This window comes from Pseudorasbora parva, chromosome 4 (assembly GCF_024679245.1).
Source record: "Pseudorasbora parva isolate DD20220531a chromosome 4, ASM2467924v1, whole genome shotgun sequence".
NCBI lineage: Eukaryota > Metazoa > Chordata > Actinopteri > Cypriniformes > Gobionidae > Pseudorasbora > Pseudorasbora parva.
The window spans coordinates 6,625,451-6,649,615 of NC_090175.1; the positions used below are offsets into that span (position 1 = coordinate 6,625,451).

The window sequence follows — 24,165 nt, forward strand, 5'->3', positions numbered from 1 at the left end:
CAAATACTGTAATAACAGCAATAGTGTGTGTATTTGAGAAACCAATCAATAAAATGATATAAAATCATGTGAAAACTTGTTAGCCTCATGGAATAATTGCCTAAGTAATTTTTTGGCAAATAATGATTTATCATGCTATAAGTAACAATATACAGAAATTATAAATGCAAAATATTTTAAATGCAAATTAACATCATACAAGTTGAACTTGATATCAGAACATGAGTATGTGATTCAGAAATGTCTAGAGCCCGTCCGCTGTGGAAACCCAGCTCAGATGCTCCATCCAGTGTACCGGGGTATGTCCATTTATCCTTATTAGCCCATATTTATAATTACATGAGTGTTGGGGGTAACATATTACATTTAGGATGCAAAATAGTAGGTGCAGGTCCCCCAAGGTCTGGAATCGGTCCTTCTCCACAATCTTCTTCAGGATCCGGTCACCTCTTCTCGTTGTGCAGCGTTTTTTGCCACTTTTTCCTCCCCACAGACGTCCCACTGAGGTGCCTTGATACAGCACTCTGGGAACAGCCTATTCGTTCAGAAATTTCTTTCTGTGTCTTACCCTCTCGCTTAAGGGTGTCAATGATGGCCTTCTGGACCGCAGACAGGTCGGCAGTCTTGCCCATGATTGCGGTTTTGAGTAATGAACCAGGCTGGGAGTTTTTAAAAGCCTCAGGAATCTTTTGCAGGTGTTTAGAGTTCATTAGTTGATTCAGATGATTCGGTTAATAGCTCGTTTAGAGAACCTTTTCATGTTATGCTAATTTTTTGAGACAGGAATTTTGGGTTTTCATGAGCTGTACATGCCAAAATCATCAGTATTAAAACAATAAAAGACCTGAAATATTTCAGTTAGTGTGAATCTAACACCAATGAATGTAAAATATATGAAAGTTTAATTTTTATCATTACATTATGGAAAATAATGAACTGTATCACAATATGCTATTTTTTGAGAAAGACCTGTAGTTAAATAACATTTTACTCACGTTCAGAAAACTGGACATGTTTCCACAACCGATCTGTCATGCTGTTTTCCCACTGAACACTAGAGGGAACCAGTTTACACAGAACGATTGGTACCAATAACTTGGATGATGAGCTGGGGGGGGGGGGGGGGGGGGTGAGAGAGAGAGAGAGAGAGAGAGAGATGAACACGAGGAATGATGAGGGCAAAACAGAAATTATACAATAGAGGAAGTCCATTCCTGTATTTCCTCTTCCATGTGTTTATGATTTGAACTATCACCAAGTGAAACTGTGAGTTTACTCTGCAGTATGAATGAACACATATACGCTAGAGGCCTGTTAAAATATTAGAAAGCTATAGCACTGTAAAATAAAAACCCACACAAAAAAATGTAACATTATAAAAGTGCATGGAATGTTAAAAATGAGTCTCTGAAATTATTCAATCTAAAGATAAGACTCGATGTACCAGAGGGCCACATATTCTAGTTCTTATTGAGAATATGGGATTATAAAGTGGATATTATCAGTCAGTAGACCAGCAAACGTCATGTAGGTCACACTCACACACACACACACACACACACACACACACACACACACACACACACACACACACACAAACACACACACACACACAGAGAGAGAGAGATCAGGAAGTACTGTCTTGAGTTGTGTGCAAGTCGGCGGAATTGGCTGTTTGATGTGAGGATGTGTGTGTGTGTGCAGAAGGGTGTGTGTTGATGCATGTTAATTAAGGATTTAATGGCTTTTGTCTGCTGATGCCCTGGACACCCCCGAATGGGCCCCAACACACAAGTGCACCATGGGCTCCAGGATAAAGTAAGATTCTCTTCATTTGTCTCGATTTCTCTGTTTGCTCACATTGTGGTCTCCTGCTTACTTCCTCTTCCTCGCTCTGTCGTTCTCGGACGCGAGGCTTTCTATCATGTCACGATTCAGTGAATAAACTCAAACTCCAAAGCAAGTGCGGAGATGAGATCTTCAGATGGAGAGTTCGGACAGATATCCACTGAGATTCCAGGAGAGCAGATGCTCATGCAGAAGCATCACCTTTCCATCCTTCATTTCAAGCGGCCTGGGAACTGCTTCAAGTCCCACCAGAATCAGTCTGAATGTCATTAGATGACAAAATAAAAAGTACATATGTGCACTGAAATGCTGCAGGACGCACGTCACTTTTCTTCATCGTTGTTGCAGACTCTGTGTCGGAAATATGTAGGCGTTTTAGTACTTTTCAGTTTGTAGGTGTAGAAATTCACATTAACTATTAACAACATCACTTCAAAAACTACCTTAGGAAGGAAAAAGCAGGAAAAGCATCTTTATCTCAAGTCACAAATGGAGATTTTTCCTTCTTAAATCCCTCCCAAATCGCACTGTGGTCTGCCATTAAAAATCATAGATCTGAGAATGAAGCCATCAATTCACTCAAGAGCAAGTCACAGATATTTTTATTCATTTATGCAACATTTTCTGCTACAAAACATGCCGTTAGGATCAGAACATTTGCAAGACTGCAATTAAGAACAGGCACATTTATAAATGGAAATGTTCAGCCAGAAGTATTTTCAGTTGATGTGCTTCTACTAATTTAGCAGTCGACCACATCCTGTCAACGCATGAAGCGCAGTATTAAAATATTAAGAGACGAACGGAGGATAATAAATAATTTCTGATCCCTTTCAGAGTCGCTGGTCATTCTGATAGCGTTTGCGTTTCACATCTAACGTGTCTAATGTTTTTCTGGTGTGATTTCAAAGGTTGTTGACTATTTTGCTCCTGGTTTTGTTGTTCTCAGAGTAAACCCTGATAAAACGTTCTACTGGTTCTTTCAAGCCTCATGTCCAATCGCCAGAGATAAAGGTGGGCACCGCATACACACACACACACACTGATGCAATAAACACACACATGCTCACACAAGCCTGTCTTTTCTGAGAATGGCTCTTCCTGTCACATGACTAAACCAGAAAAACCACACGGCAGGGCCGGTACACGCTCATCAGAATGAGAAAAGGCAGGGGAACTAGTTAGTGCTGTCATCTGCTAACAGGGTGGCGATAGGAAACACTGAAGGCCTAGAGAGAGATGGGGTTGGACCGGGTTGGATGAGGTCTGGCTGTAAGATCCAGAATGTGAATAACACTGATCTGACTTTAACCACATCCGATGGTTGAGAAATGAACTGATGTGCCTGACCCCTGTGTGTGTTTTCTTTCTATTTGAGTAGATCCTGATGTGCTGTTTCAGTTCCCTGAAGACTTTAATGATGAGGTTAGTCCTCAGGATCACTGTGGTTCTTTCCTTCTGGTTTTTATTTATTTATTTAATCATACGGTCACATTATAGTAGGGCCCAATTCTCACTATTAGCTATGACTTTTACTGCTTATTGATAATTAGAAAGGTATTTGTTAAGTTTAGGTATTGGGTAAGGGATGTTGAATAAGATCATGCAGAATAACGCATTAATAAATGCTTTACAAGTACTAAAAAAAAAACTGCCAATTTCCTACTAATATGTATGCTAATCAGCAGATAATGTTGAGAGTTGGACCCTAAACTAAAGTGTTACCATTTATATATAATTATATTAATACAACTGTTTAACTAGTATTTTATTTTGAGCCAGCACTCACCATGCATACGTTTTAAGAATAAAGGAAATTATAATTCCTTAAAAATAAATGCATAATTAAATAATGCATATATAAAAACACAGATAAATTACAATTAAATGAATGGATGCATTAATACAATGTATTTATAATACATAAATCATTTTATATAGTGCAGTTATAGTCAATATGTAATCAGAATTGACTTTTCATGATTCAGCCGACCCAATCTTTTAATATATTCATATACATTATATTACCAATACACAACGATCAGGCATAACATTATGACTGGGGAAAAGAATTACACTGATTATCTCTATCACTGCACCTGTTAGTGGGTGGGGTATATTACACAGCGAGGGAACGTGTTGGGCAAAATGGGCAAGCGTAAGGATTTGAGTGAGTTTGACAAGGGCCAGATTGTGACGGCTAGAGGACTGGGTCAGAGCATCTCCAAAACTGCAGCTCTTGTGGGCTGTTCCCGGTCTGCAGTGGTCAGTATCTATCAAAAGTGCTCCAAGGAAGGAACAGAGGAAAACCGGCCACAGGGTCATGGGCGGCCAAGGCTCATTGATGACCGTGAGGAGTGAAGGCTGGCCTGTGTGGTCCGATCAAACAGACAAGCTACTGGAGCTCAAACTGCTCCAGAAGTTAATGCTGGTTCTGATAGAAAGCTGTCAGAATACACAGAGCAGAGCAGTTTGTTGTGTATGGGGCGGCATAGCCGCTGACCAGTCAGGGTGCCCATGCTGACCCCTGACCCCGCCGAAAGCACCAACAGTGGCACGTGAGCATCAGAACTGGACCACGGAGCAATGGAAGAAGGCGGCCTGGTCTGAGATCACTTATTCTTTTACATCACGTGGACGGCCGGGTGTGTGTGTGTGTGTGTCGCTTACCTGGGGAACACATGGCCCCAGGATGCACTATGGGAAGAAGCCGGCGGAGGCAGTGTGATGTTTTGGGCAATGTTCTGCTGGGAAACCTTGGGTCCTCCATCCATGTGGATGTTACTTTGACACGCTCCACCTACCTAAGCATTGCTGAGACGATGGCTTCTTTCAGTAGGATAATGCGCTCTGCCACAAGTTGTTCAGGAATGGTTTGAGGAGAACAACAACGAGTTTGAGGTGTTGACTCGGCCTACAAATTCCCCAGATCTCAATCCAGTCAAGCATCTGTGGGATGAGCCGAACAAACAAGTCCGATCCATGGAGGCCCCACCTCGCAACTTACAGGACTTAAAGGATTTGCTGCTATCATCTTGGTGCCAGATACCACAGCGCACCTCTAGGGGTCTAGTGGAGTCCATGGCTCGACAGTTCAGAGCTGTTTTGGCAGCAAAAGGGAGACCAACACAATAATGTTATGCCTGATCAGTATCTAGTCATTGTTTTAGACTTTTTAAAACAACAGACAATGGTGAAAAGTATTTTAACATATAAATATAATAGAGATTACACCAATAGTAGAAACAATAAGGGTATATTTAAAACTAAAGCTTTAGCTTTAGCCTCCACGTCACACTCACATTCTGGTATCAAACTCCTAGTTTTCATGATCCACTCCAGTCTCTACGGATTCAGACTCAGAAATATCTCACATTATGCATTTAAAATGAGTTGCAAATGCAAAGGAATATTTGCACAGATATTGAGCGATGACACTTCTGCTGTTCCCACACAGGAGTCTCTGCAGTCCTTGCCTCGCTTCTGTTTCCCTTATGACATAGAGAGGTGAAATATGAATTATTATTATTATTAATATTAAATATGGTAATGCACACTGCAGTTTATTTAACCTGTATGACTGATTAACTGGTCGATCGGCAGGGTGAAGGATACTGTTGCCGTGCAGCACTTCACATTCGTCTTGACTGATCTGGAGGGATGTCAGCGTTTCGGTTTCTGCAGACTCACATCCAGCTCTCAGATCTGCTTGTGCATACTCAGGTCTCAAAAAAACACAAACACACATTAAAACAGCACATTTAGTTTCATTCTCAATGCACATGATCACTAATGAAGCCCCTTTTAATGATTAACGGTCTGCTTCTCATGGCCGTTTGCTAAGCACATTCACTTAGGCCAGTGCAATAAATGTTGAATGCTAGAGTTATGATCAGCTTTGAAGTTCTTAGTTTTAACTCTCAATAAGTAGGAAACAGACTTAGCAGTTGTTTGCCCTCACTAAAGTGCAAATTCTTTCACACTCAGTTATTTGCCATGGTTTGAAGTCTTCTACAAACTTCTGAATAACCTAGCTGACTACTCGACGAAAGGACAGGTAAGGTTAACAAACTCCTGATGAGCTACATTTAAAAAGCTGTTTATGCACTTACACTACCAGGGGAAAAAAAGTTTGGGATAATGAGATCTAGTTAAAGCACATCTTGATCAAATCTCTGCATTTTTTTATCAGAACTACAGTAAAAATTGTAATATTGTAAAATATTATAATTCAAAATAACTGTTTTCTATGTGAATATATTGTAAAATGTAATTTATTCCTGTGATGAAAGCTGATTTTCCAGCACACACTTGAACTTGGAATATAAACAGAGGGGAAGGGAAGGGAAGGGAAGGGAAGGGAAGGGAAGGGAAGGGAAGGGAAGGGAAGGGAAGGGAAGGGAAGGGAAGGGATAGGGATAGGGATAGGGATAGGGAAGGGAAGGGAAGGGAAGGGAAGGGAAGGGAAGGGAAGGGAAGGGAAGGGAAGGAGGAAGGGAAAGGAAGGAGGAAGGGAAAGGAAGGAGGAAGGGAAAGGAAGGAGGAAGGGAAGGGAAGGGAAGGGAAGGGAAGGGAAGGGAAGGAAAGGGAAGGAAAGGGAAGGGAAGGGAAGGGAAGGGAAGGGAAGGGAAGGGAAGGGAAGGGAAGGGAAGGGAAGGGAAGGGAAGGGAAGGGAAGGGAAGGGAAGGGAAGGAAGGACCCATCACGAGTCTTGCTCATTGGTCCTTTTATGTATATTCAAAGTGCTGATTGGCTCACAAATAGACCCTTATAGTACCAAGTTAGAGTTCAACTTTTAATTTAGAGAACAAAAAGGTTCTATCTACACAGCAAAAACTCCAGTGTTAAATTAACTCCCCTGAGAGTACATGTGAGACCACACTCAAGAGTGTTCAAGTGTTAAAGTAAGAGTGTTAAAGTAACACTGAAGCAGTGTTAAAGTTAATAAGATAATTAACTGATTAATGGAGTGATGATTGGCAATTATTGAAGATACCTGATGTTAACAGAATTACCAAATGAGGCCATTTTGGTGATCAGTGTTTGTTTATCTTGGGCTCTTGACCCTTGACTTTGTAAGATTATATTTTGTTTGATGCCGTAACCAACAGTCAGACAAGCCTTGAGAAAAGCTGATTGTTTGGTGTTGGTTATGTTTTGATGTTGTCATTACTTGATCTGAATCACTCAACTAATTTAGAGTCTCTTAGTTGGGTTTATCTGGTTGATTATAACATGAGATCCAGCATTTTCAATATAATTCTAATGATTTCTTTGCCACTAGAGGCAGACGTTGAAAAGACGTCCACTGAGGAGCCAGAATGAAAGTTTTTATGACGTCTGTTTTGGACGTGATCTGCACGTCTGTTATAGACCCTCATGGACCTCAAGGTTAAACACTAGTTCAAATCTGCTCATTGTGGACATATGTTTTATCTGTAATTGCAAAGCAACTCACAGACAAAGTGTGTTTATCCAAAAATCATAAAAACAAAATTGACAGATAATTAGATGTTGAGGATTTATGGTTCATTTGAAGTCACCATTGTGGAGGGAAGCGTTTGCTTTAGTTGGGCTCTTGGTCCCCGTACGTGTGTTAGCGTTTCTGAGGCTGCTGTAACTGTGTGTGTGAAACACAAGAGTTGTGGCTGAGAAAGCAAAGCTAAAGTGACATCAGGTGTTGTCAGCTCCTTGTTGATGATAACTAAATCATCAGAAAGTGTGCATCTGATATTATGTTTTTATTTGGTACAATAGTAATTTGTTTATAGCCTCTGCAGTATTGGCACCAATAGTCTTATCCTGATGGATGATAAAGTACATACACCCAATGTTTTGAGAAAATATTTCCCATGATCACACACAGACATCAAGGTTTGGCCTATGTTTCACAACAACGGTGACACAAAAACGCTTCCTGCTGCAATGCATGATGGGTGGCTTCGTAGTGCAAAACTGATGCTTGATTGTCACCATTGTTGTGAATCATAGGCCAAATCTTGATATCTGTGCGTGACCATGGGAAATATTTTCTGAAAACATTGGGTACACATCATTTTTTTTCTCATCCGTCAGGATAGGAGGTCCTTTTATTGCTATTGGTGCCAATAATGCAGATTCACAAGATTATAGAAGCTATAAACAAATAACTATTGTACCAAACAAGAACACAATAAACAACATCAGATGCTCACTTTCTGATGATTTAGTTATCATCAACAAGGAGTTGACAACATCTGATGTCACATTAGCTTTGCTTTCTCAGCCACAACTCTTGTGTTTCACACACACACAGTTACAGCAGCCTAAGAAACGCTAACACACGTATGGGGACCAAGAGCCCAACTAAAGCAAACGCTTCCCTCCACAATGGTGACTTCAAATGAACCATAAATCCTCAACATCTAAACCTCTGGCAATTCTTAGTAAGAGCTTCTGTAGACGTCTGACTCTGACAGAAATAGTCAAAGTGTGTCTTATATCTGTGATTAAGGGCAGCACAGTGTCTCGGTGGGAAACACTGGCTCCTCACAACAAGAAGATCCTGGATTGAATCCTGAGCCAGAGAGTCTTTCCTTCAGGTCTGGTTTCTCTCATGATCCAAAAATGTGTGAATTACAGATGATAAGTTGTCTAAAGTGTCTAAAGGTGTGAGTGAAGTTTCTTTTATTTTTATGATTTTCGGACAAACACACACTGTCTGAGTTGCTTTGCAATTACAAATGGAAAATATGTCCACTTGTGAATTGTGATGTTCTCATTTGGTGATTCTGCTTGTTATCATCAGGTATCTTCAATAATTGCCAATAATCAGTTAATTATCTTATTAACTTTAACACTGCTTCAGTGTTACTTTAACACTCTTATTGTAACACTTGAACACTCTTGAGTGTGGTCTCACATGTACTCTCAGGAGAGTTAATTTAACACTGGAGTTTTTGCTGTGTATAAAGTCCCAAAATGTACATTATAAATACAAATGTAACTTAAAATGTAAATAAGAATGTGTGAATTACTCAACTTTGACAAAAATGTCAGATACCTTCATGGGTCAATTTGACCCCCATAGGAATCGGTCAAAAAAAAAAAAAACTATTAATAATCTGGCACAATCCAGAACAAACACATACAAGAAGGCATAAGACTATAGATAATCCCCAGTGCAGAACACACACACACACACACACACCATTAATGATGTTAATGTTGAAGACTTAATGTATTTAAAGGCATTTTATTTATTTGAACACCCTGGCAGACCAATGAGATGAAAGAGCTGCTCTCGGTTCTCTACAAGCACCCCGTCCCTCCGGCGAACGGCGCCATCACGCTGCAGATGGTAAGTGCTGATTGGCTGCTGCACATTCCGTTCATGACATCCTGTGTGACATCACAATCAGGGTCGTTTGTTCTTCACTGAGGGAGGGAAGCTAATGATCGGAAGTGTGATGCCTGGCATCTGTGGACATGCCCCTAAAGGGGAGGAGTCAGAGGGGGTGAGTCCCTGATCCGCTTTACCACGAGCCGACCGGACTAAACCTTCACTCCAGCGTCTAATAAATCCTAATGCATTTCATAATATGGGATTGACCTAATCCAGCATTTGACACTAATCACAAAAAAGGGCCGTAATCAATGCTTAACTAAAACACTAACTAAAACGTGATTTTTCTTGAAGAATAAAAAAAAAAAAAAATCATCTAACCTAAAACCCCTGTGGCAGACTAACTCGTGTGGTAGCACATGCGGTAACTGCTATCCAAACATGTAATTTAACACGTTTGTGAAATAATGTTTCTCTCCAACAGATCCCGTACTTTATCGCGCCAGATCCCAAGGCCTTGCCCTCTATACCGGAGAGTGTAAGCTTTTCCCCATCATTTCTATTCTATAATTTCAACGTGTTGATTTGAACTGCCTGGTCATTTATCGGTTTTTATAAGTGATTGTGTATGTGTGTGTGTGTGTGTGTGTGTGTGTGTGTGTGTGTGTGTGTGTGTCTCTCTCAGAGGAACCTGACTGAGCTGGTGGTGGCCGTGGACGTGGGGAACCTGCTCCAGCTCTACGCCAGCATGTTGTTCGAGAGACGGATCCTCATTTACTGCAGCAAACTCAGCACAGTGAGATTCTGAGTCTTGATTTGTTTCGGCTACTAAAACTTGAATGAAAACAGTAAGCATGGCACTAGCAACACCAAGGTCATGAGATCAATTCCAAGGGATTGCATGTACTGAAACGCATACCTTGACTGCAATGAAATTCGCTTTGGATTTTGGAAAGCATCTACCAGAATGCACATTAATATGAAACTTAAAAGGAATAGTTCACTCAAAAAACTCTCCCTATACAACAAGCCACCATCAGAACAATGTTAAATCAATATGTGTGTCAATGTTAACTGCACTGAATCAACATCACCCGCAATTAATGTTGAAAAAACTGGCAAACTAAAGCAAACACTGATCTCCATAATGGCGACCAAATATTTTCAATAAAACATCAACATCTAAACCCAAAAGTGTTAAGTCAAGCGTTATCATAATTTCTTTCAGTGAAGGCAGAACAGTCCCTTGATATTAGAAATGTTTTGTGTTGCATCTAGTCAGGCTTTGTTAAACATGCACCAAACTGCATTTGACGGTGTTTTGTGTGTGTTCAGCTCACGGCCTGCATACACGCGTGTAACGGGATGCTCTTCCCCATGTACTGGCAGCACATCTTCATTCCAGTGCTGCCACCTCATCTGCTGGACTACTGCTGGTATGAGACACACACACTCAGACAGACAGACACACACTCAGACAGACAGACAGACACACACACACACACACACACACACACACTCAGACAGATGACAGACAGACACACACACACACAGACAGATGACAGACAGACACAGACACACAGACAGACACACATGCTCAGACAGACAGACACTTAGACACACAGACAGACAGACAGACACACACACACACACACTCAGACAGATGACAGACAGACATGCTCGGACAGACACACACTCAGACAGACACACACACACACTCAGACAGACAGACAGACAGACAGACAGACAGACACAGACAGACACACACGCTCAGACAGACAGACACTTAGACAGACACACAGACAGACAGACAGACATGCTCAGACAGACACACACTCAGACAGACACATAGACAGACAGACAGACAGAAAAGCTCAGACAGACAGACAGACAGACACGCAGACAGACACACGCTCAGACAGACAGACACACACGCTCAGACAGACAGACAGACACTTAGACAGACACACAGACAGACAGACAGACAGACACACACTCAGACAGACAGACAGACAGACAGACAGACACACACGCTCAGACAGACAGACACTTAGACAGACAGACACACAGACATACACACACGCTCAGACAGACAGACAGACAGACACTTAGACAGACAGACACACAGACAGACAGACAGACAGAAAAGCTCAGACAGACAGACACACAGACAACACACAGACAGACACACACGCTCAGACAGACAGACACTTAGACAGACACACAGACAGACAGAAAAGCTCAGACAGACACACACTCAGACAGACAGACAGACAAGCTCAGACAGACTGACAGACTCAGACAGACAGACTCACACAGGCAGACAGACAAACAGACAGACACACACACTAAGACAGACAGACACACACACACACTCACAGACAATCATACAGACACACAGATACAGACAGACACATTCAGACAGACAGACAGACAGACAGACTATGACAGACAGATACACACACACACACACAGACTCAAGACAGACACACACACACACTCAGATAGACAGACACATTCAGACAGACCGACAGACAGACAGACAGACAGACACACTCAGACAGACAGACAGACAGTCAAATCAAAGTTGTATTTATTTATTTCTTTATATAGCACATTTAAAAGAAACTCAGTGACCCAAAGTGCTCAGTGCTGCCTAATACTACCTCACCCTCATTTTTTAGTGCACCAATGCCGTACCTCATTGGAATCCACTCGAGCCTGGCGGAGGTACGACGATTCCTTCGCTCAGTTTTCTCTCACAGTTTGTGTCACATTCACACTCACATTACGGTTCCTTCTGTATGTTTGGGTGCGACAGAGAGTCAAGAGCCGAGCTCTGGAGGACGTGGTCATACTGAACGTTGACACCAACACCCTGGAGTCGCCCCACGAGGACCTGAAAAAGATCCCGCCCGACGTGGTGAGACTCGTTTACTCCTCGCAGGTCTGAGACACACAACGGCTGAAGGTTTACAGCAAACACTGTTTCTGCAGGTGGCGGGACTGAAGGTCAGGCTGAAGAGACAGGCGGCGTCGGCCGGGTCAGGGGTCGCTCACGCTTTCCTCCGGGCGCAGGCTCTGCTATTCGGAGGATACAGAGATGCCTTACAGTCGCCGTCCGTGAGTGACGTGCATTTACATAAACAGCCTCAGGTTTAGAAATGCTTGCGTTAATGTTCCTCTCTCTTACTTTGAAGGAAGGGCCGGTTATGTTCTGCAACGAGTCGTTTCTGAGTCATAAGTCTCAAAGCATGCGGGAGTTTTTGGAGAGCGCGGTTCACCTGCAGTGTTTCAAAGAGGTAACCTGAAACCAACACACACACACCAGTAATTATTATCTTAAGGCAAGACACTACAGGCAGAAGCATTGTTTTTAGATGCAATGGTCAAATGTGAGGGGGAAAAAACATCCTAAAACACATTCATGTGTTTATTTTGTTGCACCTTATCTCGTAATATCTATAGATTCAAATTAAAATAAAAACCTTTAAAGGATTAAAACTAAAAATCAAAACTAAAAAATGCCCCATAATGATTTCAAGATATTCCCTTCCATGCAGTGTTCAATAAAGCTGCTAGTGAATGTAAAATGACTGCAAAGTTTCAATAATCAGAGCAGATTAATCGAGTTAACGTCTCCTAAAATAAAGACTGCCTGAAATTAATAATCCTAATTCCTGCCAAACCCACATAGGTTTGTAACAAGTTTTCATAAGTAGACCAATCACAACAGACTGGGTCATCTGACCAATCAGAGCAGAGCAGACAGAGTGGAAAGGAGGAGTTAGACAGACCGTATTAAATCAACTGGGGGAGTATGGTGATATCGATTGGTTCACACTTTATAAATTCGCTTATTTTATCTTATATTTTGTATTAGTTAAAATGCAGTAGAATAAGTAAATCAACCAAGAATAATTTACTCACATTCATGACGATCCAAACCCACTTTCTTCCATGGAGCACAAATGGAGATGTTTTGGAGAATGTTCAATCTTCTTCTTTCCATTGAGCTGCAAAAAAAAATAAAAAAAGAGCACCATAAAACCTTTCAAATGGCCAAATAGTTTTCTGAAGTCATACAATCGATGGGCAACTTGTCCATCCACATGTTCTAACTTGATGTGATTGGATACACATTATGCAACACCCAACGGTCCGATTTGGTGTCATGCTAGTCGTGAAAATCACTTTTTTTTACTTGAGCTTAACAATAGAGGGTGAGATTATAAAAGATGAAAAGGATATTTAAATAAAACCGTGACATGACTGCATGTTACCTTCCATTATGATCTCATTTTGTTCTCAGTTTATTGATGGCCGGCTGGAAATGCTGAACCAGGGCAAAGAGCCGGATGATGTGTTTGAGGAAGAGGTGCTGCAGTGCGGAGCTTCATCAGGTGTGCATTTACATTCATCTGAGAATCAAACTCGTTAACCTGGGTGCTCATTTTAACATCCCTTCTGCTCACGATTCCTCTCAGGTGGCTCCAAACTGCGTCGGCAATGGGTGGGAAATTTGAAGGTAGGTTTTACTCAGACAGTAACTTTAAACAAAACATGACTCTGGCAGACTATAGTATATCTGCAGTATGTATTCAATGCACACTATACATTAAAATGGAAAAACAATATATAGTACAGTTTTGTTTAGAATACCGTACGCATCAACTTGAGCATCACTTTCCATTTCCAGAGCGACAAATACTGTCAAATGGACTTCCAAAAGTATTCCTATTACACAAAATATGATATAAAACAAAAACAAAATTAAAACTCTCGTTACAGAAAGGGGGAGGAGCCTTGATCGTGACATGGAAGTCTACTGCTAACAAAGCAGTGAGTATATACTCTCACTACACTGTTATAAAAAAATAAAAAGAGGCCAATGACTGTCAAACAAAAACCATAAAACTACATTTAAAAAAAGTGCATAAAACTTTAACATAAATTTTACAAAAGACATTACGTTTTACGGAAAAATAACAGTAACACTTTACAATACAGGTGCAAAAATATGCTTTAATTCATGCTTAACTAATTCACAGATAATCATGAGCTAATGAATGACTTCTATAGTATTAATGTCATCATGTTTTAACTCCTCAATAACATATTCTATTAACTAATCATTTAAATTAAAGTGTTAATTACCACAAAGGTTCAAAGCCATGCATTTCAACTTCCAGTTGTCTGCTTTAGTTAATTAGATTAGCTAAAGCTTTATAAAGGTATCATTATATTATGACTTTACTTGTTGAGGCACATGACTACATAATTGTTAAGTAATATGTAATTGTGGTTATGGGTTTTTAATTAATTTTGAATTAGTTAATATAGTCAATGTGCCTCAACAAGTAAAGTCATAACATAATGAAACCTTTGTAAATCCATGAAAATAAAACCTTGTACATACAAACAGAACATTAAACACTAACAGATCTCTCAGTGCCATCTTCACTTATTACAATCCAACTTTTATTGGGAACTAACATGTTTAATGTTCTGTTGATGCCAGTCATTAGAATTAATTCAGGAACATTTAAGGAAAATATCGATTCCACCTTTTTCCGAGCTTGCTCTTCTCCCTTTCCCCATCATATATCACATCGGTAAGGCATTTACTTTCAATAAAAATTAAGAAATATTTTCTTTCCCTGAAAGTGGAAAAAAAGTGCCTAACGAAATGATTAATGATAATATAAGTATGTCTAGGGTAGGGTTAGGGGTAGGGGCAGGGAGGGACAATTAATGGGACAATAAAAGCTTATTATCCTATTAATACTAAGGTGCAAATAGTATGTATCTGTCAAAAAAGGGAAAACAAAATTATAAAAAAATTGCATATACTTATTATTTACCCTTATTGCAACGAATATATCACTATATCTTAGTAAATAGCATCGACAGCTATTTGCACTTAGTGTAAATATCATCTATCGCTAAGAAAATGTTTTATTTACACTTGGTGTAAATAGCATTTAAATCGCTATTTTCACAATGCAAATAGTTGCACCTGTTTATTTAAAATAGGATATTTTACAGTTTTTTTTTTTTTTTGGCTGCCAGTACTTCGACTGTTTTCTTTTTTTTTACTGTATAACTAGATAGTAATATCAACAATACAGTATTTTTTGTATAAAAAGGTGAATAACTAAAATTTGCCATTAAATGTAATAATACTTAAAATAACTGTTAATTTCCATATATTGTTTATTTTTACAGAGTTGTGTACAATTTAAAGGAAAATTACGTGTTTTTTAATGGAAAATGTTTCCGAAAGAAGTGTCTTATTCTAACCAAGGCTTTGTTTATTTGATAAAAAATGCATTAAAAAAACAGCAATATTTTATATATATATTACAATTTACAATGCAAATTTATATTATAGTAATTTATAATGTGCTGTTGTGCATTTTTAAATATTGCATATACTTCATCAATACGGTTTCATTTGGTTGTTTTTGCCTGACATATATCTGTTAATATCTCACAGAGCAAATATCAAAGCAAATTTGGGCTGAAAAACCTCCTATCAAAGGTGAGTATATTCTATAAATTGTATGTGATTCGTCTTGGTGTATAAACAAAGAATTCATTCATATCTGTGTGCGTTTTTACATTGGACCTTTGGTTCCCATTCAGTTGGTCACATCCAACGCCACATCGGAATCCAATGAATAGTAATCTCGCTGGTGAGAGTCAATCTACTTTGAGTGTAACTAAACAAGCCAATACACGCTGGCATGCAATGATTCCATTCTCAACACACTGAGGCGGCATTTGTGGATGAGAAATGCACCCATTGTTGGAAAATGACCATCCCAGAGTTGAGGTCGAAACTCCATCTCACAAACATGGAGCCTCTGTGCCTCATCCACACAGGGTTACTTCTGGCAGTAATGCAGCTGATCCGAGTGTGACAGTGCTTTCCCCAGGGAACACTCACTCCTCCCACATGCTGTAGCTAGTAGAGCTACTGTTGGGCTGCCCATGAGGGTGTACCAACCTGATCCTTTCGGGCTCCTCTCGATGAGTGGATGTTCATCGCTGCATTGGAGGGTGGGTCAGACCTCTCTGGACATGACGTGTCGGCACAGTTGCCTCTTTCGGGAGCAACAGTGGTGCCCGGTACAGATCCGGAGAAGATGGCCATGCTTTCCTGGGCTGCCGAGAGAGATTTAGGCTCGTGTGGAATCCTCCATCATGTCCCGTACCCTCAAGGCTGGATGAATGGATTCTCGGAGTGGCCCGTGCTGGTTCTCAGCACTCCATCCAGTGGGCCAGTTTCTTCCCAGAGGTGCATGAGGAGCTCACTAGATCATATATTGCACCTTTTACTACCAGAAACCGGCCCACTGGCTTTTCCTCACCACAATTGATGGCGGGCCAGCTAAGGGTTACACGCAAGTTCCTCCCATGGAACCTCTAGGGCAGGGCTATTCAAATCTTACCCTGGAGGGCCAATGCGGTGCTGTGTTTTGCTCCAACCCTGATCAAACACACCCACCTGTGATTTTCTAATGATCTTGAAGACATTGATTAGCATGTTCACGTGTGTTTGGTTAGGGTTGGAGCTAATATCTGCACCGCATTGGCCCTCCAGGGTAAGATTTGAATATCCCTGCTCTAGGGGAACCTGTGTCTACCTTCAAGAACTGATATGGCCTACCAGACCTGTGGGGAAGCTGCCTCTGCCCTACACACTATGGCATTGTTGCAGGTTTATCAGGCCCAGGAACTGAGGAACCGCTACGAGGGTGGTCATAATCCTAACATTCACAAGCTAGAGTTCAATATGCTCATGCAGAAACATTTTTCAAATACATCCATTAGTTTGCAGCTATCAACCAGAAGGACACATAATTTCATGTCTTGATTCTTCCTCAACACAGGCCGTTTCTGTGCTTTGTGTTAAAGGGTCAGACATATCAGTACAAAGTCCTAACCTTCAGGCTATCCCTACCCCCCACCACACACACCTCCCGTGTCTTCAAGAAAGTCGTGGAGGGTGCCCCGGTGCCCATGAGAGAACAGGGCATTTGCATTCTTAACCATCTTGACGATTGGTTCATTTTAGCACGGTCCAAGGATCAGTTGTGCAGAATGAGAACTAATGCTCCACGTAACAGCCCCTCCCTGAAAGATTCCTTTGAGGAATAACCTTCTTACTCAGAGAAGAGATTCTAGATGACTTACCTTTGGCATGGACAAGTCTACAAGACAAGCTTATGCATTAAAGTGGAACCTGGTCGTTGAGTGGTGTTCTTCTCGCCAAAAAGACCCCCGAAGACGGTCAATCTCATCCGTTATCACAACCCCATGAAAGGTAAGTCAGTTTGGAAGCATGACCTGTTTGTCAGGTTCCTTAGGGGGGATGAGAAGGTTAAATCCTCCTTGACCTCCCTCTATACCACCTTGGGATATTACTCTGGTGCTCCGATCACTTCAGAATGCCCCATTTGAGCATCTGCAGTCAGAAATTCTGTCTATGAAGACTTTGCATTGGCCTCCATCAAGAGGGTAGGGGACCTGTGGGCATTTTCAGTCAACAAATCATGCTTAGTGTTCCGGGCCGGGTGACACCCATGTGCTACTGAGACCCTGGCCTGGCTTAGTGCCCAAGGTTCCTACTACTCCCTTAAGAGACTCTTGCCGGCTCGCTGCACCCTGAGCTATTGCGCTTATATTCTCCAGAGTAAATCCTGTCAAGTCCTCTACTATCCTCGGTGCCGGACAAGGCAGAACTGGTCCTGCTCGATCCTTGAGAACTGGTATTAGGCTGGGTATGTATAAGGGATACAATATATACACATTTCTCTTATTTTATTTTTAGTCTTTCCCTTGGGAGAGTCACCCTTTCAGTAGGGGGGGAGCCCCCTTTTGCATTGGGGGAAATGGCTCAACATTTATACGCCACATAACTCCTTTGGGGTACGATGAGGCCTCGGTAGTGCTCCTTTCATGCTTTCCCAGAGTTATCCCATAAGTCACTGACTGGGTCATGCAGAACAGCAGTGACTGACTTTTCTGTGCGAGCCCCATCTTATCAGTTAAGAGAGCTCAGGAGGATCACACGGGGCACTGTAAGGGAGCAGAGGCCATGGCGCTTCGGTAGGGATTCCTATTCGTCAGTCACTTATGCTGCATTGGAAGTGACTTCCTGAATGGGAACATCTTGTTAAGTATGTAACCCATGTTCCCTGAAGGAGATAGCACATCCTGCCGTCATGTTCTCGGTGCACCACTGTGGTGCTAGTTCACCTACTCCGCGAAAAGCAAATTTGATGCAAGCACCTGTAGCTAATTTATACCTGTGCTGAGCAGCTGGTACAATCATTGCATGACAGTGTGTTTAGTTACATTTGAAGTAGATTGGCTCTCGCCAGCGAGATTCCTATTTGTCAGTCTCCGACGTGCCGTCTCCCTTCCCCCTCCTTAAGGGAATGAGGGTTACATATGTAACCAAGACAATTTTCCTTCTTAGGATCAGACAGAATCTCACATGCTACAGAGGGGTGGGTCTGTTTGTGGAACACACACGTATCGCCTCATCCAATCAGATTGCCTTCAGAACCGTCTACCAATCACACAGCACTTTGGCAGGGTGAGTGACAGCTGAAGGCACCCAAACACATGCATACATACACCGAGCAGGCATAACATTATGAACACTGACATATGAAGTGATGAATACATGACATATGAATAATATAACACTGATTATCTCTCATTACGGCACCTGTTAGTGGGTGGCATATATGAGGCAGCAAGTGAACCTCTTGGGCAAAATGGGGAAGTGTAAGGATTTGAGTGAGTTTGACAATTTGTGATGACTAGACGACTGGGTCAGAAGATCTCCAAAACTGCAGCTCTTGTGGGCTGTTCCCAGTCTGCAGTGGTCAGTATCTATCTAAAGTGCTCCAAGGAAGGAACAGTGGAGAACCATTGACAGGGTCATGGGCGGCCAAGGCTCAGTGATGCACGTGAGAAGCTAAGGCTGGCCCGTGTGGTCGCTCAACCTGTTTAAAAAGTGAATAGTCCCTTTTCACATTTCCAGGTTTCCAGAGCAGAAGTCGTCATAGTTGGTTTAACTTTTGTTGTGGTGAATGAGAGAACACAAATATATATTTGTCCCCATTTGCTCAGATAGCAAAAGAAAAATGCCACAACAGTGATTTTGCAACTTTCAAAAAGAGGGAAAATGAGTGTGAGATTGATAACGGCAGTGAAAAGAGAGAACAATGTTAATTTTACTGTCACAACCATAGACGCTGTAATAAAAAAACACCCTCACAGCAGTAACTTGTTTTTTGTAATTTATAAAATTGTCAGAATACACAGTGCATCGCAGTTTGTTGTGTATGGAGCTACATAGCCGCAGTCCAGTCAGGGTGCCCATGCTGACCCCTAACCACCGCCCGAAAGCACCAACAGTGGAAGGTGAGCATCAGAACTGGATCATGGACATCATTTTACGTGTGTGCCCCTTCTCTGGGAACACCAGGTTGCACTATGGGAAGAAGCCAAAGTTGTGAAGGCAATGTTCTGCTGGGAAACCTTGGGTCCTTTCCTCCATGTGGATGTTACTTTGACATGTACCACCTACCTAAGTATTGTTGCAGTCAGACCATGTACAGCCTTTCATGGAAGTGGTATTTCACTGGTGGCTGTGGCTCTTCAGCAAGATAATGCTCCTGTCACAAATCAAAAATACTTTAGGAATGGTTTGAGGAAGCACAACAAGTTTAAGATGTTGACTTGGCCTCCAAATTCCCCAGATCTCAATCCAGTCGAACATCTGTGGGTTGTGCTGAACAGATCCAGAGACAGAATCAGATCCATAGAGGCCCCACCTAGCAACGTATAGGACTTAAAGGATCTACTGCGAACATTTTAGTGCCAGATATCACAGCACACCTTCAGGGGTCTAGTGGAGTGCATGCCTTGATGGATCAGGGCTGTTTTGGCAGCAAAAGGGGGACCAACACAATATTAGGAAGGTGTTCATAATGTTATGCCTAATCTATGTATATACATACATTAAAATTATATAAAAATCAATGCACATTTTAAATATTTTATTGCATCAAAGGTAGCAACTTGGGGAAAATGGCCATTTCTTTCTTTCAAGAGACCAATTTTTTTTAGCATTTTGGCTCCACCTTGTGTTCTACATCAGTACAGCACATGTAGTTTACTTCCTAAAAATGCTTTGTTCCCCCCCCCCCCCCCCCCCCCCCCCCCCCACCCCACACTTTTTTTGATGCTCTTTTTTCCCCAGTCTCGACCAAGGCGGCCAGCACGCAAACACCCCAGCCACCATGACATGGAGCAACAGACACAGGATGACAACACCTATGAGGACAGGTGAGAGGAGAGGAAACAGATGCCTAGATTTATGACATTGTACTGTCTTTTCTTAATGCCTGTCCCTTTGCAGTGTAACAGAAAGTCTTGAGCAGTGTTCTGGCACCAGTGACTTACAGGAAGACGATGACCTTTCTCTCTTGGCTGACCCAGAGGAGATGGACCTGCTTGGGGAGATCTTTGATACCCTGAGTGCTCAGAGCTCCAGAGAGCCGGGCTTACTGTACGGCACACGCAGCCTCGACCTCTTCAGCCCCGACAGCAGTGACTTCTTCACACATGTAAGACCTGGATCCTCTAACTCGTCTCACACATTTCATCTAAACTCTGCTGGATGGGGCTTCTGACAACAGCACAGCCTGCAACAAACTGCAAAAAGCATGTTTGAGCCGTTTTAACTGCTTAAAATATGTCAGTACCACTGTTTTGTCTCAAGATGCACAAAAGTATTTATTCATTTTTTTCTAAGTGTTATAAATTCTTATTAAATGTCCTAATTTAACTAAAGCCTAATCATGGCTTAATCTAAACCCCATCTGTTGAACCAGGCCTAAATGTACCCATGTGAAAATAGCTTGAATAAGAAAAGATGTGGAGGATTTTTTGTCAAATTGGAATGCCTGGGAAAATGGAAAAAATTAGACACAATGGACCAAATGGTCCAAAAATGAGTTTCTAAAAAATGAACTATTTCTGCTTGACTTAATATTTCTTTAATTGATGCATTTTACACATATCACCAACAAATCATGTGTTGTCTAATAATAATCCCAAAAAAATTATATTGTTTTCTAAAATGTTATTGTACTAATTGTCTAAAAGGAATATTGAATTTTAACACAATGCCCCCCCCCCCCCCCCCAAAAAAAAATGCTACACTTAAATTAATAAACGTAAGAATTATTATAACTATAGTGAAATCCCAATATGAAAATGTGTTTCCATTTTGGTACATTACACACAGTATGATAACATTAATTTTTTGTACCATGTTAAATTCAGGGTTATAATTAACTAAAACCATACAATTTTGTCATTTAAAATGCATTAACGAAATATTATAGTTGCAAATTTATTTTTATTTGCAGTATTAACCAAAGTTATAAAAACTACAAATTTTGAACAAATTTTTAAATATTATATGCAGTATTATACCAATGATACAAAAATAACACTCGAACGTTTAACAGCAACATTTAAATTATTTTATTAAATGGGCAGAATAAATAAATAAATGTTTAATTAGCCCAATTTATTGAGCACTTCAGCAAGGGTTGCCAGGTTTGCACAACAAAACCAGCCCAATTGCTATTCAAAACTCACCCAATCAGAGCCTAAACTAGCCCAATCATGTTCGAGTTGGCTTCAGCCAGCAGACTAAAAAAAACAGTCCACTGCAACAGAGTAAAAGTATTCCAGTTCTTGGCAACACTGTTTCATCTCCAAATTATGTGACTTAAATCAGCACAATACTGGTTATTTAAATACTGAGCTCTTATTTCCAACAATACATTTTGTTGTAGATTTAAATTTTTTTCTGAAATGTGAGAAAGTGAAGGAAAACAATATGGCTACACCATACCTTAAAGGGTTAAATATTCAACAAATTCAAACATGAGATGAACAGGTAAAACAAAGTGTCTTTGCAGCCTGAAAACAACACTTCCTAATTTTACTTAAACTTGAAATAGTTGAACAGGGCTTTGTGCTTCATCACCAGAAACCTGTCAGTGGAAAAAGAGAAGCACATACACTTGTCCACAAACTCTCACCATTTATTTCTCTTTCAGAAGAGTATCACCAACCCAAGTCAGGAGAGTCTAAATCACTCTTTTGGAAACAGCGGAAGTCTTATGAGCTGGGAGGAGGAGCTAGAGGAGGGGCCTGGTGGAGAGAGGGAGGAGCCTGAGGCCATGATTGACAGACCAGAAAATGAGCTTAACGAATTAGAGAAGGACTTGAACGATTTAGGGGAAAGTCTGTGTTCAGATCTGCAAAGTTTAGAAGAGGCCTCTCTGGATCCCGAAGTGAGTTCTCAAGAGGTGCAAGAGGGGCAATGTTTGAAAAAAGATGGACAAATGAATGGAAAAATAGAGGAAAGCTTGGATACTGAGACAACAGTTGAAGAGAGGACAGAGACGCAACCTGACAAAGAAGAAGAACATCAGGAAGAGCACAACATGACCAATGACTTGGGGTCAAATGGACCTGCAAATGAAGGAATCGCCCCCGGAGCCGCCCTCAATGTAGAGATAGAAAAAGGAGAAGAGCCAGAAGAGAAATGTGCTGAACCTTCATCACCGAATGTCTCTTCTAAATTAGCTCTGTTCCAGTCCAGGTCCTTGACTGATTCTTCTGGTTCCCAAGGAAGAGAAAGCCCCCTGAAATCTCCCATAAGAACCTTCAAAATCAACGTGGGGTCAAAACCAGGCATGCAGACAGAAGAACAAAGTACAAAATCTCCTGTTACATCAACGCCAGAAGAGCCAGACCAGGCTCCCATTAAGGTCTCTGAGCTGAAGAAGAGATTCGAACAATAGCACATCATAAACCAAGCATATCGGAGTAAAACAATACTAGAAATGACATTCTCAAGATTGAGACCACTTCAAACGACATTTGCAAAACATTTCGTTTTTTGTAAAGCAACATTTCAGATTCAAACAAGATCAAACTGATCTTATCAATTTGGGTTTTGATTGGATTGTGAAACAATGTTCTAATCTAGACTTTGAGGTTGTGGAAGGACACACTTTATGAAATGCCTCATGTACCTCTTTGCTGAAACTAGAGTGTTGACATCAGTCGATAAAAAAGCTGATTCAAAGACAGTACAACATTTTGGTGAAGGACTTTTTCCCCCTTTGGAAAAACGTAGACTGATTAATCTTTCACAATAAGACCAGAAACGTGCATTAAACTTGGTTCATTTAAATTTTTAAATGTTAGCTGAAAAGTAACTACCCATGTGAACAATAGCAACTCTGACAAATAAAGCAAGTCCAACCCCTTTTATCCCAACCTCTTTAATCATTAATAAAAGGCTTATCAGTGAGGGCAAAGCACCGCTGCAGACATGGTGCAAACATTCAGTCAAAAACTCTCTAAATTGTGCACAAATTTAGGGAAGAGGTTTGTAACCCAAAGATGCATTTTAATCAACCACAATTACACATTCACATCACATTATGATCAACATTATCTTAGCATTGATGTTACAGACATTACGAAAATAACAAAACAATAGTATTTATTTATAATTTAATGCCATATCAGCAGCAATGGCTATATTCATAGCAATCATTAGTATCGCCAATAGTTGGCAAAGTGCAATATACCTTTGAAAGAGCTGCAACAAAGTTCCTTTGTGGATATTTAAAGCATTTAATACAGTAAAGCTGGCATGTGTATCCTTCACATTGATGAGTAAACTTAAAGGAAGTACAAATAAAGTAAACAAACTGGTTTGACTGTCCATGTAAATCATCTGACTTCTTTACTTTTGACAAATGCATCTGCACCTGTTTTCAGATACCCCAACTCTTTTTAAGGTGTGAAAGCGTTCTCGCATCTCAGTCGAAAACGCTGAATAAATACCCACCACCACTTTAAATGTTCCT

At 40.9% G+C, this 24,165-nt stretch overlaps 1 protein-coding gene and 1 long non-coding RNA gene across 5 annotated transcripts; one reads left to right on the forward strand and one right to left on the reverse strand.

Moving 5' to 3' along the window:
- The first annotated feature begins 1,589 nt into the window (after positions 1-1,589).
- On the forward strand, positions 1,590-24,010 carry dennd1c (DENN domain containing 1C). Of its 4 annotated transcripts, none has more exons than XM_067440694.1 (23): positions 1,590-1,818; positions 2,798-2,862; positions 3,230-3,273; positions 5,306-5,355; positions 5,452-5,571; positions 5,836-5,905; positions 9,107-9,187; positions 9,270-9,344; positions 9,657-9,710; positions 9,858-9,968; positions 10,508-10,608; positions 11,857-11,902; positions 11,994-12,095; positions 12,170-12,295; positions 12,373-12,474; positions 13,485-13,575; positions 13,660-13,700; positions 13,964-14,014; positions 15,672-15,716; positions 18,663-18,782; positions 20,460-20,545; positions 20,619-20,826; positions 22,336-24,010. In XM_067440694.1, the coding sequence occupies exons 1-23, from the start codon at positions 1,802-1,804 to the stop codon at positions 23,083-23,085; spliced, it is 2,556 nt and encodes an 851-aa protein (XP_067296795.1). In that variant the 5' UTR covers positions 1,590-1,801; the 3' UTR covers positions 23,086-24,010. The 4 variants fall into 4 exon arrangements, with proteins under 4 accessions (XP_067296795.1, XP_067296796.1, XP_067296797.1 ...); XM_067440695.1 differs by having other exon boundaries at positions 22,339-24,010; XM_067440696.1 differs by lacking the exon at positions 13,964-14,014.
- On the reverse strand, positions 12,118-13,571 carry LOC137072774 (uncharacterized). Its single transcript, XR_010904678.1, has 4 exons — positions 13,456-13,571; positions 13,103-13,188; positions 12,345-12,479; positions 12,118-12,256 (listed from the first exon to the last, which is right to left on the reverse strand). It is a non-coding gene; the product is annotated as an uncharacterized lncRNA (long non-coding RNA).
- Positions 24,011-24,165: the final 155 nt, after the last annotated feature.